Raw genomic sequence first — 21,229 nt, 5'->3', positions numbered from 1 at the left:
AGTGAATAGAAGAGAGAAAACATATAAAAAATATAGAATGTTAAATAAGATATGAAATAGTATATTAGGTGAGCATGAATTTGATTTATGTCTGTACAAAAAGATCTAACCCGGGGCAAAGCCACTTTCCAAAAAGAAGTTTTATGTATGTGTGTTTTGTGTTTTATTTGTCTATGTTTGAATTAATAGAACTTTAGAAGAATGTTGGAAGAGAATAATGAAATTGCAAATAAGACAGATGGTTATAATGAATCTATATAAATTAAGGCAAAAGAAATATAATTGTATAGAAGGAAAGAGAGAAATAGAAGTTGGGAAAAAATATGAGATATATAAGATAAATATGCATATTAAATTGTGTTTGTATGGAATGTGATAATTTGGAATTATGCTGTCCTTAAATAAGATGTTTTATTTGATGTTTTTTATTTGATTCTACTTTTTGTTTGTGTATTGTTTTTAAAAATTAATAAAATTTGTTTTTTTAAAAAATACTCGAACTCCCCTTTCTCTTGTAACATCAGAGTTAATTTATCCATCTCAGCACAAGTCATTATTTTTTGAATAATCAATTCATCTGGCGGTATACATGTATGTATAAGCAATTCTGGCTGCAGTTAGAATATGTAATACTATATATTTTATATTTCTCCGTATTTCTTTTTGAATATCCCCAATAAAAATAATTCCGGTTCTAGTTTTATTGGTTCATTAATAATCTCTTGCAACCATTGTTTAATTTTTAACCAATATTTTTGGGTCTCCCGGCAGGACCACCACATGTGATAGAATGTACCTTTTTTTTTGCACTTCCAACATGCCGGATTCATGTTGGGATACATTTTTGCAGATACCATCCATAAAACATCTTGTAAGCATTCTCTTTATATGCAGTCAATTTTGTTAATTTATAATTTCAATTCCACATGCTTTCCCATTCTGTCAAATGTATGTTATGACCAATATTTTGGACCTAGGCTATCATGCATCCTTTAACAATCTCTTCTTCCAATTCTACCTCCAACAAATACTTATAAATTTTTGTAATTTTTTTTGTCTGGACCTATTAAAATTTTGTCTTAATTGTTGTAGTTTCAAATATATTCTAAAATCTTTTATTCTTTCTGTACCTATTTTGTAACTGAAGAAATGCCCATCAGTCAATATGTATCCCTTGTCTTTGGAGGACTTGCATCGATTTCAAATTTCCTTCTGTGTCTAACACATCTTTGTATTTTGTTATCCTACCTAAGTCTACATTATTTGGATGAATCATGGCCTCCATTGTAGGTAGCCAAATTGGGATCTTATAGTGTCTATTTTTAATTTTGGTCCAGTTTTGTAATAGTCCCTAATTATATGCTTATGAAAATACTGTTGCTTTCTAGTTCCTGTTTCCCACAAAAAGGTATGCTATCCTCTTTGCAGGTTGTGACCTTCCAACTTTAATATTCTTTTATTCGTTAAATTAATCCATTCTTTCGTACAGAATGTAAACATTGTCCATTTCATTCAGTATTTCATTTTTATCTCTTCCTAATGTTTCTGCTAAAATTTCCGCCATCACCAGTTCTAGATAGTCTTCCTTGGTTTCCACAATGTTTTGGAATCTAAGATACGACGTTGCCTGGTCCATCTCAAGGTGGATCAGGAATCTTCCAATTCTTTGTTTATTATTTTCATCTGTTGATTGACCATTTCTAATCTTTTCTCCATTTGTTCCGTTTGTTTTTCAACTTTTATTATATGTTCATTCTTTTCTAGGGCCTACTGAATTGAACCAACTTTCTCATCTAATTTAGATATGTCTTAATTTCATTTCGCTTTTTAATTTTCCCATTTCTTCTTTGACTTCATTTATATCAGCACACATTTCTGTAGGGTTCTTCATCATTGTTTCCTGGAGTTTTAACATCGATTCCTGTAATGTAAGTAATGTGGTTTGTATGTTAATATTTGAAGCCGAATTCTGTTTCTTTACTGTTAGCATCCCCTCAATTGTTTTTTGTGTCAAGGGTGGAGCTACCGTCATTGAGGTTGTTGACATCAGTGTGGTTTTTTTCCTGTCTTCACCGTTGTGGTGGTGATGCATGTCATTTCTTTTAATATTTCAGTATGTTTTCTTAAATACTATAAACGTTATCCGAAATCAACATTAAATAATATAAGTAATATGGATTACTAAATTTATTTATCAATGATATACTTCTAATAATTGTAATTCCTAAAACTTTCATTTTTCCTATTTAAGATCAACACTTATCCCCTCTATTAATATTTCAGATACTCAATTTATCCGGCCATATAAATATGTTTAACTATATAAATATATAAGTATATAAACATACATAAACTATAAATATAATAAATAGAAATACCAGTATCCCCCCCTATTAATTAAACAGAAAATTAATCTAATTGTTTAAATATACGTAAATGTATGTAAAAGTTGTAAAAATGGATATATAAATATAGATATAAACTGTAGATATACTGAATATAAATACAATTGGTTAAGTACCAATAAATTAGATAGTGTTAAATTAAACACAATATAAACTAATATAGAAGTTTAAGCTCTGAGCTTCTGTCAAATCTTACTGATTTTATCTATTCTTAATTTCTATAAAGTAATTTTCTAAATATCACTCTATTAGCAGATTTATGTAAATATAATCACTTATTTCAGTAGATCTTCAAGTCCCTTGTAATCAAAAAAAGAAAACAGAGGAAATGTCAATAATCCAGTAGTTAATCGAATAATACACTCCTCACAATGGCTTTCCACCAGTTCTCTTATCTTAAAGGCAAGTTGCTGAGTAATAATTGTTCTCAATGGACGCCTCCAATATTCCGGCCACTTCTCTTGTGTTCACTTCTTTAACCAAGTTCCATAACTGCTGCTTCGTAACTGGCACTTATCACTATTTCCTTTTTTTTTTTGTTCATCACGATCTCCTAGCTTCTCTCTTGGGCAATCTGCTGCTCCCCGCTCTCTCTCTGATTGATCTCACCCCTGCCTGTTCTCCCCTGTTCTGGAGCTCTGATCAGCTTTCCCTTGCCTCTTTCACCCTCCGCAGTTTACGAACTTTCTTCTGAGCTTCCTCTGTTCGCCGCAACCACTCTCTGCACCGTCCAAACTAATCTCTGTCACAGCCTGTCTCCAATCTTGCTTCCCCCTATCAGCTGGGCTGTCAGGACTTCAGAACCGCCATTCAAGGGTGGCAGCATCTTGGGTGCTGGGTTCAAAGGGTCTCTTTTCGTTGCGGGGGCAGTCACCCTCCACTGCTCTGCTCCTCGAGTTTCCCCACACCGTCACGATTATCTTCAGGATTTGTGTTCCCCACAGGGTCGATCCAGCACCAAGAAAAGGTGGTGAAGAATAGAGCCCACTCTTCATCGTCTCTTGTCCCAACGTCCCAACTGGAAGTCCTCGTCTAAGTCACAGTCAACATCGACTCTAAGAGCACAAAGAGATCTAGAGACCACAATACAGACATTACAGGAACATGACTTTTCGGTGAACTTCAAAAAGAGCCACATAGAACAAGTCAGATAAAACTGACAGCAACTATGCTCAAGAGCTTCCCTTTTTAGACATCAGGATGCAAGTTGTACCCTGATTTCCATAGGATGCTAAATGAAAGTAGCAACAAAATGAGAACAAGGGTAAATTGGCTTGTTAAAAGACTTGGCACTTCTTAAATGAGATTAAATTAATTATCCAGTGTAACATTTATATGGACATTGTTGCTAGTTTTGCAGGTAAACTCATTAAAATGTCTTGTACCATGGTGAAAAGAAAATAGATAGATAAAATATAGCAAAATAAAATAGATCTGTTGATAGATTAATACTTGCCAATATTCTTCTGGCACATAATCATTTTCAGATGACTTGATTCCTTCCTTTGAGGAAACATTTCAAGATTTAAAACATTATGTAATAGAAAATGCCTTGTTGGGGTAGCATTAGACAACTGGATAAAGAAGCTGGATCTGAAAGGGTAGTTCATCTATCATTGTATGTTAAAATATATCTTGAACAGAAGTGTAGATTTATTTTTTAAACTTGATTACAATTCCCTTCATTTTTGTTGTTATTTTAGTATGGTGAATGGCTAGATACAATTACTAAACAAGTTATTTGTTAATCATCTTTTTAGGGAATTACTGAACATGTAAAAGAATGTTGTAATGAAAGTAGCCATGTGAACCTTGGTTTATATGTTACTGTAGTATGTTCAGGGGTGGGATTCTACAGGTTCGCACCTATTCGCTAGAACCGGTCGTTAGCATTTTAAGCAGTTCGGAGAACCGGTTGTTAGAAGAAATTACTGGCCTAATCCTGTAAGGAAGGCAGGAAGGAAACATTTTGGTGTTGCTTACAGAAACTGCCTCTCCATTAACCCTTATTACATTCTTGGCAGGACTAGACTTCCTGTCTCAGGAACTTCTCTGGAGTTTTTTCCCCTCCTTTGCTGGTACTTTGCTTGTGTGGAGTGACCATTCAAAGTTACAATGGCACTGAACAAAGTGACTTATGACCATTTTTCACACTTACGACTGTTGCAGCATCCCCACAGTCATGAGAGGCCAGGCAAAGAGATGCGTGCCTCAATGTGAGTGATGTTGAGTTGGCCACACCCAGCCAGTCACATTTCCACCAAGCCACACCACCAACAAAGCCATGCCCACAGAACCTGTTGTTAAAAAAATTGAATCCCACCTCTGAGTATGTTGTGTAAATACACCCATTTGATAGTTCTTCTGTAGACAATTGATAACAGGCCAGGAGTTAAATTGATGATTAAATTTAGCCAGAGGGTGAATATATTAAGTCAGTGATGTAGCTACACTGTATTATGCTGTCTCTAAGAAGGTAAGCAGGCAAAGAGGAATTATTATAAACTCTTTGAACAGCTCCTTGCAACTGTTTGTGCTAATGAAGGATTTCCCTTCAAAAATGAAGTATAACTAGGAATTGTAGAAATTTAGTGCAACTCATCTGAAAGATTATGAGAGTATTAGATATATATTGCAAAACATTTTTTTAAAAGACCAATTAAATATGGCATATATAAGTCTCAAAACTATATGCTTCCTATTGTTTATTCATTCTTTCAAAATGTGTTGAATAAAGGTGACATGTTTCATTTTGCAGATGACTTTAAAAACATTTTGATGAGGAATAGTAAAGGTAAAGAAAAAACAATTACCTGGTTTTGCCTTATTTTCTTGGTAACTGGAATATTCTTATTTATAGCCTTCTGGGTGGTTCACACAATACAGATAAGACCTGTATTGCTGACTTTCTCTTTTCCATTTAAACCTTCCATGATGTTTTATTTAATAGATTTTTTTTAAACTTGAGGGGAGCTGTATACCAAGCAATAAGAACATTTTTTACAATTTATCTTGTAAAATCACAAATCTCTTTAAGGTTTCAGATTCTTTATTTTTGTATTTTGAAATCAGTTTTTTAAATCATCAATTATTCAAGAGTTTAGATACCAACTATGATATGCCTGTACTTTACAGGGGCAATCCAGCAACTGCAGGAGTATTCCAGCTCCCATCCTCACATTTAGCTTACAGTACAGTACTGTATTATGTAACCTGGAAATTGTTGCTGGTGCAAAATGCAATAGTCAGGTGGCTTAGTGGACTCCTCACATCCACATGTTACTGTTGTGCTAAAATAACTACTTTACTTCTAGTTTAAGATTTAACTATTGGTATATAGGCCCTAAAACAAACAAAATATCTATTAGATTGCCTTCACCATTATAAACCTGCACAATTACTAAGATTATTTGGAAATATTCTTTTATGGGTGACACAATTTGTCAACTCATATTGCAGTCCCTTGTATATAAGACTTTTCAAAGGTAGCAACTGCCCTTCGCATGCTTTCCAGGTTATTAAACTGTTTATACACTTAGTATAAACAGATTTTTTTTTGTTTTATCTCCTTTTCATTTTTAATACAAAGAGGTCCACAACTTACAACCATTCAATTAGTGAGCGTTGGGTGTTACAATGGCACTGAAAAAAGTGACATGACCGTTTTTCACATTTATAGCAATTGCAGCATTCCCATGGTTCCATGATCAAAATTCAAACACTAGGCAACTCATTCATATTTATGACAGTTCAGTGTCCTGGAATCATGACCTTTTGTGACCTTCTGACAAAGTCAATGGGTAAGCCAGATTAATTTAACAATGTTATTAACTACTGTAGTGATTCACTTAACAATTGTGGCAAGAAATGTCATAAAATGGGACAAAACTCAGTTAACAAGTCTTCCTTACATATGACAAAAGAATTAAATAAATGAATGCATGCATGCATGGGCTTCCTAAGCCAGTGTTATAATGCTTGTTAAAAATAGTAATATTTATAGGGAAGAAATTGCTATATTTTCCCATATAGCAATATATTTTGGGTAATTTACAAAGATACTCCCCCCCCCTTTTAAGCCTATAAACCTTGTTAAGGTACAGGATGATGAAAATGCACAGAATGTGTTTATTTCTGGTAATAAGAATATATGCTTAAATTTCGTTGCTCCTCATTGCCATGTTTCTTCTTTGTCTGCTTTAATGTAACATTTCATCAAATCCTTGATGCTATAAAACTAAATATCCCATTTTCTCCTGGGGATACTTTTTGATTTTTTTTGTTATTTGTGTAATCTGATTCTGATAAATCATTTATTAATCATCTCCTCCTCCTCCTCCTCCTCCTCCTCCTCCTCCTCCTCCTCCTCCTCCTCAGGAACTTGTGTGAAATGCAGCAAAGGTGTTTATGGAGCAAACCAGGCCTGCCAGGCAATGGGGAATCTCTACCATGATGGATGCTTTACCTGCGGAGCATGTAGTAAGTAACTATCTTAAACAGAATTTTCTTATCTTAGATGCTATTTAAAGTGGAAATTCTGTGCTAGTAAATGATGTCCACATGTCATTTTTCATACATGTTCCTTGGTGTCTGAAAATGTTTAAAGCCAAGATTGGAAATTTAGCTGTTTTATTAAATTTCTGCTACACAAGAGGTAGAATTCTTCTATCAAAAGCAAGTCAAACATCTCTTGCTGGCAGGAAGATTGGCAGGAAATGGAATTCTCTTAGGTAACTTTTTCATGTTTCTATGCATTTTGCAGGTGGGTTTGAATATCACAAAAGCAAACTGACTTTTGTACAGTTTCTGGTCTGCATGGTTTAATTGTTGGGTTAGTTTGTTGCTAAGCAGTTGGAAGTTCAGGATGTATTTGGTTCATGTTTGTACAAGAACAGTTTTCTAATCTTCCAACCAAATATTTACGCCTATTGACATACTGTCAGGTAAAATCTAGGAAAAAAATCGTTATGTATAAGAGGAAAATGAGGCATCTTTTGTGTGATCCAGGAAAACCTGGAGACATCCCAGGAAATAATATATGTTTTTTCAAAGGAACTTCTGTTAAGGTTTCTCCAGGGATGGGATTCTACCGGTTCTGTCCGGCTCTGTAGAACCGGTAGCCCTGAAGAGCAGCAGACAGAACCGGTTCTATGTCTGCTGCTGTTTTGGCCCAACCGTCTGCCCGGGCTCTTACCTGACCTTTATTTCCTGCTTTTTCAACCTTAGCTGCTTTGCGCGGCACAGCTGCAGTTGAAAAAGCAGGAAAAAAGTGCTTTTTCAACTGCTACGAACCTGTGTGCAGCACTGCTCAGATGTCCAGGCAACAAGCTGACGACGATTCATATGTGCGCATGTATACACAAATCGTAGATCATCGAACAGGTAGTTACACTAGTCGGATCCCACCCCTGGGTTTCTCTTGTCACAGTCTATGGCATATCTTATTTGGATGGGACTCTGAATCACAGAGTTATTAACTTCTCTGATAACTCTAAATGTCTGGTGCACCTTTTATTTCTTAGTATTAATTATATACATATGTTTAAACTAAGACAACTGCTCTTGGAATTTGGTAGCTAGACTAAGTAGGGTAAGCTGTAAATGCACTCTAAAGCTCTTTTATGATCAGGGCCCCCATTTTCATTGATTTATCTGTTTTGAGGACGTATGGAAACCATCAGGTTGAAGAAACAAAAAAGGAATTTCTGTTAGTGATAATAGATAAAATCTAATTGAATCTTTGTTTACAAAATGCAATTTAAAAAATAAAATATGTAGAAAATAATGGATGAAAATAAGTTTTAAAAAAATAGTATCCATGCATCCAACAAATAATGTAATTGTGAAGTTATAATATCAAACAAAAAACTAAAAAATAATCATAAATTAGAAATTTTAAAAATTAACATTATATTCTTATAGATTGCCTAGATTATACATTAAGGTATTTATTCTTAAAAAATACAATAAAATCTATGTCAAAGGGAAACATTGTAACACTTTTTGATTTGTAGAAAAATAACATTTTCAAATTACACTTGAAAATTACACATTTTTGAAACTTGGTTTTGAAACCTGGAATAGTAATATTTTCCTTGATACTTAGAGAAGTCAGTCAATACCTGTTAATTTCTTAGCTTTCCCCATTATAAACAATTTACTTAAAAACAATCAAATTCTATAGTTTCATAAAATGTAATGCAAAATACCATTAACATCTTAATGTGAAAAGATTCATCTATACATCTACTTATATAAGTTACAATATTGTTCCAAAATAAAAAAGGTGGGTATGAACAATTTATATGAATTAATGTACCTCAGGGCTGAAGTGAAGTTAATGTTTTTAATAGTTGCATTCATTGATACACCATAATCAGATCAAATAGATCGACAGATGATACTGGTAATATGGCTCTGCACTACATCCTACTACAACACCTTGAATCTCCAAATACCTACATAAGGGTCCTCTTTGTAGACTTCAGTTCAGCATTCAATACCATCATTCCAGATATTCTTCTAACTAAACTAAGGCAGCTAGCGGTACCTGAACACACTTGTAAGTGGATCATAAGCTTCCTAACAGCCAGGAAGCAGCAGGTGAAACTAGGCAGAATCACATCTGATACCTGTACAATTAGCACAGGGGTCCCCCAAGGCTGTGTACGTTCTTCACTTCTCTTTTCCCTATATACCAATGGCTGCATTTCAAACGATCCGTTTGTTAAAATATTGAAGTTTGCAGATGACACAACAGTGGTCTCATTCGAGACAACAACGAATCCACATACAGACAGGAGGTTGTACAACTTGCCTCATGGTGTAACTGGAACAATCTGGAACTGAACACACCCAAAACCGTAGAATGGTAGTAGATTTTAGAAGAAACGCTCCCATACTACCACCTCTTACAATACCAGACAACACAGTATCAACAGTAGAGACCTTCACATTTCTAGGTTCTGTTATATCACATGACCTAAAATGGACACCTAACATCAAAAACGTCATCAAAAAAGCACAACCAAAAAATGTTCTTTCTGCGCCAACTCAGAAAGCTCAAACTGCCCAAGGAGCTGCTGATACAGTTCTACAGAGGAATTATTGAGTCTGTCATCTGCACCTCTAGAACTGTCTGGTTTGGTTCTGCAACCCAACAAAATAGACATAGCCTTCAGAAGATAATTAGGACTGCAGAAAAAACAATTACTACCAATCTGCCTTCATTCAGGTATACTGCACAAGTCAAAAAGAAGGCTGTGAAAATATTTTCAGACCCCTCACATCCCGGACATAAACTGTTTCAACTCCTACCCTCAAAACAATGCTATAGAGCACTGCACACCAGAACAACTAGACACAAGGACATTTCTCCCCGAATGCAAAACGAATAATTCCCTCAACACTGTCCAATTATTTACTAAGTCTGCCTTAGTATTACTATTAATCTTCTCATCACTCCTTATCACCCATCCCCTCCCACTTGTGATTGTATGACTGTAACTTTGTCACTTGTATCCTGACGATTTATATTGACTATTTCCTAGTATGATTTGATTGCTTATTGTACCCTATGACTATTATTAAGTGTTGTACCTTATGATTCTTGACTCTTGATGAATGTATCTGCCAGAATGGTTTTTTTTTTTTCATCCTGATTGGTTGGGAGTCTTGGTCTGTGTTTATTGGTCTTGGAGTTTGCTGTGTACTGCTTGATTGGTGTTTCCAATATGTTCTGTCAGTTTTGTAGCTTTTTTTTCTTTTTTCTTTTTTTTGAAAACAATTTTATTGGTTTTTTAAAAACAAACAAAACAAACAGAACATAAAAACATCAGCTCTCTTCCATACATATATACAGGCAGTGTGTCAGTTGGTTTACCAGTTTTGTGCATTCATTTCGTAGTCCCAATTACAGTTACATTACATAATAACTCGTATTATCAATCCAAACTTATATATCCTAGTATCACTATTAGAAAATCATTTGACTATGATTTTATTCATTCATACTTTATGAGATAACTATAATTTAGGTAGTTTATTCTATAACAGATCATATAATCATACCAAATCTATCCTAAAAACACTTTATAGATATGATGTCAAATAACAAAAAAAAGAAAAGATATCTTTTTATATATTCCTTGTTATCTAACATTCTAAATATTCTATTATTGTATTTTATCATCCAACCGTTGATAGAAAAGGTCCCAAATTTTATAGAATTGTTTATCCTCTTGCTCTCTGATTTCAAATGTCAATCTACTCATCTCAGCACATTCCAATATTTTCTTAATAATTTCTTCCTGCGATGGTATTTTCTCATTTTTCCAATTTTTAGCAAATACAATCCTAGCCGCTGTTAATACATTTACAATCAGATATTTCAAGTCTTTACTGTATGTATCTGGCAAGATTCCCAATAAAAAGATCTCTGGTTTCAAATCTATGTGTTTCTTTGTCATTTTTTCCAACCACATGCGGATTTTAGTCCAATATTTTCTAGCGTCCTCACAAGTCCACCACATATGGTAATATGAGCCAGGTATCTGATGACATTTCCAGCATTTTTCAGATTTATTCTTGAACATTCTTGCTATTCTTGTCAGGGGAAAGTGCCACCTGTAAAACATCTTGTACAGATTTTCTTTATAAGCTGTTGACATTGTCATTTTATAATTTTGCGACCACAATTTCTCTAAATCAATCCCATATCCAAAATTCTTCCCCCATGCAATCATAGTTTCCTTAACTTGTTCTTCCTCTAGTTTAATTCCCAGTAAATAACCATATAATTTTTAAATCACCTTTTCATCAGTATCTGTCAAAATCTTATCTAGATCAGTCAGTTTATCATAAAATCCCTCTGTTTTAGAATCTTCATCATACCTTGAGTGTATTTGCGCATATGAAAACCAATTCATCTTTATACCTTGTTCCTCTAGATTTTGCATTGATTTAAGTTCACCCTTTTCATCCAATATTTCCCCATATCTAACTGTTTGTTCCTTCTTATAAATTATAGGATAGGAAAATGCTTCAATAGTCGATAACCAAACTGGAATTTTCAGATAACATTGTCTTTTAATCTTCTCCCAATTTAACTACAAAGACTCCCGTATATAATGTCTTCTAAAATAACTGTGTTTTAGTTCCCTTATACCATAAAAAGGCATGCCAACCCAACAGCAAATCATGACCTTCTAGTGTCAACAATCTGGTCTTTCTTAATGTTATCCATTCCTTGACCCACATCAAATTTGCAGCTTGGTAGTACAACTCCCAATTAGGCAGGCCAAAACCTCCTCTAATTCTAGCATCTTGCAAGAGTTTTAGCTTTATTCTCGCTTTCTTACCTTGCCATATATACTTCAACACAATTTTATTTAAATCTTCAAAATAGTCTTTTCCAAGCCTAATTGGTATTGTTTGAAACAAATATAAGATTCTGGGTAAAATATTCATCTTGATTGTTGAAATTCTCCCTATTAATGACAATTGTAAATTTTCCCATTTCTTCAAATCTAAGGCTATCTGTTGTTTAAGTTTAATATAATTATTCTCTTTTAATGTACTACATCTTGATGTCAAGTATATCCCCAAATAGTTGACCTTGTGGATTTTCAACAGGTCTGCCAGTTCTTCTCTTTGTCTTAGTAACATATTCTTTGTCAAGATCTTTGTTTTATCTTTATTTATTTTCAGACCAGCCACCTCGCCATATGTCTCTATCTTTTCCAATAGTTTTGGAGCTGTTTCTAAAGTGTCTTCCAAAATAAAGGCTAAGTCATCTGCAAAGGCTTGCAATTTAAATTCTTCCTTTTAAATTTTCATTCCTTTTATGCTTTTATCATCTCTGATATTTCTATTCAACACTTCCAAGGTCATTACAAATAGCAAAGGTGATAGGGGGCATCCTTGTCTTGTGCCTTTTCTTATATTAATAAAATCTTTGAGTTCTCCCTCTATCATTACCTTTGCCATTTGCTTATGATATATGGCTTTTATTGCTTGAATAAATTTTCTGGCAAAACCCATCTGTTCCAATAGTAGTAACATAAATCTCCAGTTCACATTATCAAATGCCTTTTGAGCATCTAGGAATATCAAAGCCATTTGCTTTTCAGAATGTGCCTCATAATATTCCAAAGTATCCAGGATTACTCTCATATTGTCTCTAATTTGTCTCTTTGGCAGAAATCCATTTTGGTCTGGATGAATGAAATTATTTAGATATTTTTTAAGTCTTTCTGCTAAAATTGAAGCAAAGATTTTATAGTCTGCGTTTAATAAAGAAATAGGTCTATAGTTCTTAATTTGCAGTAGATCAGCCTCTTCTTTTGGAATAATATAAGCCTCTGACCATGTTTTAGGTATCATCTTCTTTGACATAGCTTCATTCATGACTTCTAACAATGGAATGCTCAATGATTCTTGTAGTGTTTTATAGAATTCTGCCGGAAGCCCATCTGGACCTGGTGCTTTCCCATTATTTTGTTTCTTAAGTGCTTCAGTTAATTCCATCATTGTGATATTGCTTTCTAGCATTTCTTCAGTCTCTTTAGATATCTTAGGTGGGTTAGCATTCTGTAGATACTGTTTGACTTTTTCCTCATCAATATTCTCTTGCTTATATAGTTGCCCATAGAAGTCTCGAATAATTTCCTTTTTCTCCTTATTACCATGACAAACTTGGCCTTGGTCATCTATTAACTGCGATATTTTCCTTGATTCTCCTTTCTCAATTTATATGCTAGCCATCTACCTGGTTTATTTGCATCTTCAAAATAGTTCTGTTTAGCGCTTCTAATTTTCTGTGGCAGTTCTTTCTCTATTAGACCCATTTTATGTTTAATTATGTCCAATTTCAATTTAATATCTTTTTTTCTGTGGCATTTTCTGTAATTCTTTTTCAAGTCTTTTATACTCGTCTTCCAAGGCTTTAGTGGCTTGCCTTTTCCTGATATTCTTTTTTCTTATGTAATCTATAATCAAGCCTCTGGCATATGCCTTCATTGTATCCCAAACATTCTGAATTGAAGTATCTTCTTTTTTATTTTCTCTAAAGAAAAAAGGCAGTTCTTTCTCGATCCTTTGTATAAAATCTTTTTCCTTTAAGGTAGTATTATTTAGCGTCCATCTCGATCTTTTTTTTTTTTTGTCCCTCCCATTTAATTGTCATTGGATTATGGTCTGCCCAAGTACTTGTTTCAATATTTATTTCTTGAATATTAGATATTAATTCTGTTGAGATCCAAATCATATCTAATCTGGACCATGATAAATGTCTATTTGAATAGAAAGTGTATTGTTTGGTTTTAGCATTTCTTTCTCTCCATATATTTTTTAAGGTTAATTCATCTGTCATTTTAAAAAAGGATTTAGGGAGAATCTTTCTATTTTGCTTTGTTGTTGTTGCTGTATAGTCCAGTTTATTGTCCACAATTCCATTAAAGTCTTCCATCATAATTATATTGGCATAGTCCAGTCCAGTTATTTTCATGTGTAATTTTTTATAGAATTCTTTTTGTTTATCATTTGGAGCATAAATCGCAATCAAGAGTATTTTTATATTATTGTCCATTATTTCCACTATTAATACTTTTCCATCTTCATCAGTGTAAATCAATTTTGCTGGGGTAGCCTCTTTAGTGTATAAAACCACTCCTCTTTTCTTACATTGAGTCAAAGAAGTGAATATTTTCTCTAATTTTGGCTGTACTAACAATTGTTCATGTTTTTTAATATGTACTTCTTGTAAACAAATTACATCAAATTTTAATTTCTCTAATTTATGAAAAATTTTCCTTCTTTTAACAGCTGAATTAAGTCCATTTATATTCATTGTAATCAGTTTTTTCTCTTCCATGATTATATTTTGTAGTTAGGTTTGACAGCTCTTGTAGATCTTGGTTCACGTTGTTCTTTGATATCCACCTGTCCACCTACTGCGCCTTCTTCTTTTTCAGTCCCCATTTGTTCCTCTTGGAATTCAATTAGTGAGACCTCTTTTTCTGCCTCTTCCTCTCTCCTTCCAAAAAATTCTGCGTAAAAAAGTTCTGCTTTCTCAGTTGAATCAATTCTGTGTCTCTGTTCTTGCCATGTAAACATTAGTCCTTCTGGAATCAGCCATCTATACTTCACCTCCTTTTTCAGTAGTATTTTAGTCAAAAATCTATATTCTCTTCTCATCTCTCCCACTCTTCTAGGTATGTGTTTTAAAACCACAATCTCCTTGTCTTTGTATTTCAACGTCTTCTCTCTTGCCGCTTGTAATATTTGTGTTTTGATGGATTTTTTGGTAAATCTGATGTGGACTTCTCTTGGTAAATTATTTCTCATCGCATATCTTGTAAAAACTCGGTATACCTCGTCTACTCCGTCCATCATCTTTTCCTCTGTTATTTCCAAAGCATCAGCCAGAATTTCTATCATTATTGCAGCCAAATTTCGTCCTTTTTCTTCCTCTATGTTTTGAAATCTGAGATAGAATTCTGACCTATCCATCTCCCACTTCAGCATCCCACTTTTATCTTGTTCAACCACTGTTAGTCTGCTGTCAATATTTCCAATCTTCTCCTCTCTTTGTTTACCTTCTTCTTCAATTTTTTGGAATCTCTCATCATACTTCACCATCATTTGTTGAATATTTTCAACTTTTTCATCGGTCTTCCCTGTTCTTTGTTCAATATTCTCTATTCTTTGTTCAATAGTATCGATTTTATCTTGAGATCTTGGATTCCTTGCATAATCATCTGTAAAGTCACTTTTTCTTGTTCTTTATCTTGCTTTGTCTGGATTAAATGTTGTCCTCCAGATGGTGGGGAGGCAGAAGTAGAGGTAGAGACGCCAGAAGGTATGAGTTTCCTACTCATTTTGAACGATTCAAGACCTTCCAAGTTCTTTTAAACTTTAATCCAATTGGTAAGGTAGCCAATTATAATCCAAAATGAAAAATAAAAATAATAGAGGGTAAAAAGCCCAATAGTAAAAAGCCCAATGGTAAAAAAGAAAAAAGAAAAAGAAAGAAAATTCTTCAGGTTCTTCTGGACCCTAATCCAATTTTTCAGGTGTTGTTGTGAGTTATTGGGGGCTTTCTTGTCATGTTCTAATTTCTTTAATTTCTTCACAAGTTTGTCATTTTTGTAAGTGGTTTCAGTTTCAGCTCTCCAAGTTGTAAGTTGTTTTGTCTTGTCCCAAAGTAGAGGGTGGATTTTGTTGCTCAATTCCAGGTGTAGGGTTAGGAGATCTTTGTTTAACTGATCGAGTTGGAATCTCTTTTTGTGGAGCTTGTTCCTGAGTAGAGCCATTTCAGTTCTTTTCAGGATACGTTTAGTAGCTGCTGTGCTGTAATTAAAAGTTAATTAGAAGCAGGTGGGTGTTGCATTGTTGTCTCTGCAGCTGTGTAGGAATTTGAGGTCACATAGTATTCCTGCTCTTTTAACTTCCAGCTTATTGTAGGTTTTGGTCTGGCTGTTTATTTTCTCCCCATAGAGGTCTGATATTTGTTTTCTTAAGTTTTCACGGGTATCTATAGTATTCAGCTTTGTTCGGATATTTTCCCACATCATTATAGTTGTGGTTTTAAAGTTGTAGCAACGTTTCGGCAGAATCTCATCTGCCATCATCAGGCTTCTGTTTTAAATTTGGTGCTAGGCTACCGCTGTGCCAGAATGGTCTTTTTTTTTTTGCCAGCCAATCAAGACACACCCACAAAAAAAGCTACAAAACAGACAGAAGATATTAGAAACACCAATCAAGCAGAACACAGCAAACTCCAAGATCAATAAACACAGACCAAGACTCCCAACCAATCAGGATGAAGAAAAAACCATTCTGGCACAGCATAGGCTAGCACCAAATTTAAAACAGAAACGGCTGTGAAAGTCTGACTCACAGACGAACACTATACAGAAGCCTGATGATGGCAGCTGAGATTCTGGCGAAACGTTGCTACAACTTTAAAAGCACAACTATAATGACGTGGAAAAATACCCGAATAAGCTGAATACATACATACATACATACATATTTGTGATCTATAGTAAATAGGTAGATTGGTATTAAAGTAGAATGAAGGTGGTTAGCTCAAATTATTAACCAGAGGGGACAATTTTGAATTAATAGAATAAGGACTGATAAAATTGCAAATGTGACAGAAAAAGGTAATATGAGAAATGAACATAGAAATGAGATAAGAATTTTAGATAACATTGTAAAATAAGATATAAGAATACCCTAAGAAAAATGACACAAATCATAACATGAGTTGGAACTGGATAAGTTTAATACTTAATAAGGATAATGTGATATGAAATTGAATCAATAAGATGAATAGGTAACTATGGTCATGTTTATATTGAGTCGTGAAACCTGGAATCATACTGCTAGCCAAATGAGATTTTTTTATTTAAAAAACAAAATTGGAGAGGAAATCAAATAATGAAATTACTAGATATGTTTAACTGATGGTTGGCATTAGGGGAGAGTATTGAAATGTTGAAAAAAAGCGATGAAATTATGAATGTGAATATGTGTATTAAGAGGTATGATTGGTATTATTAACTTTGCTCATACTAAAATGTATGATATATTGATGCCACACTGTTAAAATATTGTGTATGTGTAGATTGAAATAAAAAACTTGATTTAAAAAAATGTGATTAAGGTATTTGGTCCATACTGAGCAATCAACATGTGCTTGATTAAATTCCATCCAACTTTGAGCTCCGAGTGTTATAATGGTGTGAGTGGGCAAAAACTAGTCTATAACCACGGGGAGTTACTAAAGATTGGATTTTCTGGTTGACTAGATATTACCAGCGACTTCCAGTGGTCTCATAATATACCAAGTGATGTAGTAAGACTGCCCAGCTTTCCATGGGTCATTGTTGGGCCTGGGAGGCAGCGTTGATAGCGAAGAGAGAGGAAGCAGAAGCAGGAATGCAGAGCTGGTTTGCTAGCTCAGCTACGACAGCAGCTTCACCAACCAGCATTACCAAGTATTTTTCTAACCAATGCTAGATCCTTTGTCAACAAAACTGATCAACTTGAGCTATGGATGGCAGTGAATAAGCTCATTCGCGACTGCTGTGTGATGATTATCACGAAGACCTGGCTTCATCCAGTTGTCAGTGGAGTTCCACTTAGTCAGTGGAGCTAACTAATTGCATGTCAGTTTTGGAATCCTTATTCATCGCTGCCACATAGCTTGAGAAAGTGAGAGCGGGGTGATTTTTATTGAGTAGCTCTAAGTAGACAAAGTAGAATTCTTTTGTTAGTTCAAAGTCATAGAGTGTGGCGCGAAACAAAAAGGAACTTACTTTGGGATTGGTTCATGTGATGTGATGATAAGAGAAAAGGGGATGGTTTGTAGTTTGGGACATTGTTGCAAGTCCGGGAAAATGTTAGTTTCGAAATTCCACAGATGTGCCAGGTGCTATTCTAATAAAGGTACTTTTGAGATTATGCTTGTCTCGGAGTTACTGATAGGAATGGAGGTTCCTTGGAATGCTGACATTGCACCATATACCGCTTCGCCAGAAACAGCAGCTCCAGTAAAAGCAAAGGTGGAGGACTTTGTATTTACACACATAATGACTAATGTACTAACAATAGATTTATTTGTACACATTGTTCTCCAGATGTGGAGTTCTTAACTGTCATTTGTCGGCAATTTTATTTACCTAAAGAGATTTCTGTTATAGGTATCACCGCTATCTATTTTCCATTTGATGCAAATATTAGCACAGCTCTCTCTAAGTTACACAATGCCATTGAGAGGCAGCAGCAAACTTACCCTGAGGGCGCTTTTGTCATGACTGGGGATCTTAATCAAGCTTGTCTACAGTCTCTTCTTCCTAAGTTTGTGCAGTTTGTGCAGTGTAAGAACACTTTAGACCATATGTATTCAAACTTAAAACAGGTGTATAGAGCAATCCCCTCTCCCATCTGGGTATGTCTGCCCACATCTGTCTGCTATTGTGCCCAAAGTATATCTCCCTTAGGAAAAGAATATGGCCAGTCAGGAAAACTGTTAAAATCTGGCCAGAGGGAGCACTCTGCCAGTTGCAAAACTGCTTTGAGACTACTGAGTTGCGTATATTTGAACATTTGGAGCTGCAAGAATTCACTGTACTCTCATATATCAAAATGTGCACGGATAATGTAACAGTGGACAAGTGCATCAGAGTCTAGGGGAATTGCAAACCTTGGATGTTATCAGAGGTACGGACACTTTTGAGAGCCCGGAATTCCACCTCAAAGACAGGTGACAGAGATAAATACAGTGTGGCCAGGTCAAATCTACGGAGAGGCATAAAGGTAGCTAAACAAAAATATAAACAAAAGATGGAGAATCATCTAGCAGACAACAATCCATAGCAGGGACTGCAGCACCTAACCAACTATAAGGGCAATACAATGAAGACAGTTAACTCCGATGCCTCGCTGATAGAGGAGTTGAACACCTTCACCCGCTATGAGGTCAAGGGACCTGACCCTGTAGCCCCAGCACACCGGCCCTCCAACTCCCAGCCACTCACCTTGCATGAACACCAAGTGAGACCTGTATTGAAGGCTGGGAATTCCAATGAAGCTGCAGGTCCTGATGGGGTGCTGGGGATAGTGGTAAAAACCTGTGCTGACCAACAATCAGAGATTGTAATAAGGATTTTTAACATCTCCCTGCAAACAGCCAGCATCCCATCTTGTCTGAAAGCAGCCACTATCATTCCAGTCTTGAAGTAAACAGCAATAAACAGCCTGAATGACGACAGACCCATTGCACTAACATCTGTAGTGATGAAGTGCTTCAAGAGACTGGTTCTTCAACAACTCAGGTCATGCCTTCCATTAAACTTCAATATCAGTTCTCCTACAGAGGAAATAGGTCAACAGGCGATACCATTGCTACTGCCTTACATTCTGTAGAGAGTCAGAGAAACCTGGAAACTACGTCAGAATGCTTTTCATAGATTACAACTTTGCTTTTAACCCCATTTTGCTGGACATCCTCATCGAAACGTTGACTTACTTGAATTTCCTTTCTCTCACCTGTGATTGGATTAAAGAGTTTCTGACGGACTGGCCACAAACAGTGAGAGCTGGGTCTTTCACATCCTCCTCCCTGAAGCTCAACACTGGCTCTCCTCAGGGCTTGTACTCAGTCCCTACCTGTACTCGTATACATACGACTGCATATCTTCTGATCCATCTAACATGATAAAGTTTGCAAATGATACCACCGTACTGTGTCTTATTACAGGAAGAGATAAATTAGCATACAGGAAGGAAGTCCAGAAGTTATCCACATGGTGCTCAGAAAACAACTTGCATTTAGACACCAGCAAGACAAAGGAGATGGTGTTAGACTTCTGGAAGCAGAGGAACCTGCCCCACTCTACATCAAGGGGAGCTGTGTGGAGAGGGTCTCCTCTTTCAAATTTCTGGGAGTCCACCTTAGCCAAGATCTCACTTGGAAAAGTAACACGATCCAGGTGGTCAGGAAGGCTCAACAGAGACTCCATTTCCTTAGGGTCTTGCGGGAAAATTAGGTGGAATGACTTCCTTTTACCGGTGTATGATAGAAAGCATCCTTACATATTATGTTACAGTATGGTATGCTTGACAGCCACAGACAGAAAGGCATTACAGAGGGTGATGAGCACAGTACAAAAAATTATGTGCTGTCCCCTGACATCACTGGACGAAATCGCAAGGACCCGCTGCCTCAGCAGAATGAGGAAAATCCTCAGAGATGATTCACACCCTGGTCAGTATTTCTTTACTCTCCTAACATCGGGCAGAAGTTATAGAAGCATAGCCAGCCGTACAATAGACTGAAAAATAACTTTTATCCGTGGGCTGTCAGACTTCTGAATGCAACATAACACCACAATTAAGTTTAATATGATAGATTTGCAGGGCCAGCGCAACCTGCAACATGTCCATACAGGTGTAATATAATATAATGTTACCTACACATAGGTATATGGGAATGTGTGTTAGTTATTACTTATTTGGGTTTAAGGATTCTATTTCATTTACTGAGTTAATGAGATGTATTTTGTGGGTTTTGGGGGGGGGCTGCACCAAAGGAGGCTCATTCAATTTCATTGTACACATGTTGTGCATTGGTAATAAAGGTTTGATTTGATTTGATTATATTGCTGCTATTTTGAATTAGACAAAGAAAAATTATCTGAAGTTTTTGAAATCTTCAGAAAGGGTTTTTCATTAGGAAATAATTATCTTAAAGTGCCTATTAAAGATTCTGCGCATACTTTCTAATAAAACCATATTTTTGTGACTGTCTGTAAGGTCTTTTCTTCTTCCAGACTATCGTCGGCAGTGCTTTTCTTTATCTCTGCCTCGGAGGCCTCGGCCTCTAATTTTCTTAGAGGTGATCTATCTTTGATTAAGCCAAATGTACAAAGGATTCCAATTGCTATAATAGGTTGAAGATTCTTTATTTTTAATGCTTGGGTTAGTTTGTCCATTTCGCGCATTGTAAGATTTTCTGAATAACCATAAGATCAGTGGGGATAGAGGGTAGTTTCCAGCACTGGGCAAATGCCAGTCTGGCGCGGTTAAGATGTGGATTGTAATATACTTTGACTTTTGGATATTTGTTTATCAAAAATTCCTAGAAGGAAGGACTCTGGTTTGTACTCAATTTGTTCCATGGTTATTTCCTCTAGCCAGTGCCTAATTTTTTGCCAGTACTTCTGGGTTTCCTTGCATGACCACCACATGTGAAAGAAGGTACCTTCTATGTGTTGACATTTCCAACACTTGGGGCTCGTGTTGGGGTGCATCTT

The 21,229-nt window shown here is 35.5% G+C and overlaps 1 protein-coding gene across 3 annotated transcripts in view; it reads left to right on the top strand.

The window, feature by feature from the left end:
- The window catches only part of LIMD1 (LIM domain containing 1), an 80,003-nt gene that overhangs the window by 13,131 nt on the left and 45,643 nt on the right, over positions 1–21,229 (top strand). For all 3 annotated transcript variants that reach the window (XM_087916752.1, XM_026717829.2, XM_026717830.2), the window contains exon 3: positions 6,783–6,884. In XM_087916752.1, the coding sequence (XP_087772878.1) occupies positions 6,783–6,884 (102 nt within the window). The remainder of the gene's footprint in view (positions 1–6,782; positions 6,885–21,229) is intronic.

This window comes from Pseudonaja textilis, chromosome Z (assembly GCF_049901715.1).
Source record: "Pseudonaja textilis isolate UNSWEBS1 chromosome Z, rPseTex1.2, whole genome shotgun sequence".
Classification (NCBI taxonomy): Eukaryota; Metazoa; Chordata; class Lepidosauria; order Squamata; family Elapidae; genus Pseudonaja; species Pseudonaja textilis.
The sequence above is the reverse complement of the archived record's forward strand: the minus strand, read 5'-3'. Positions and strand labels throughout refer to the sequence as shown.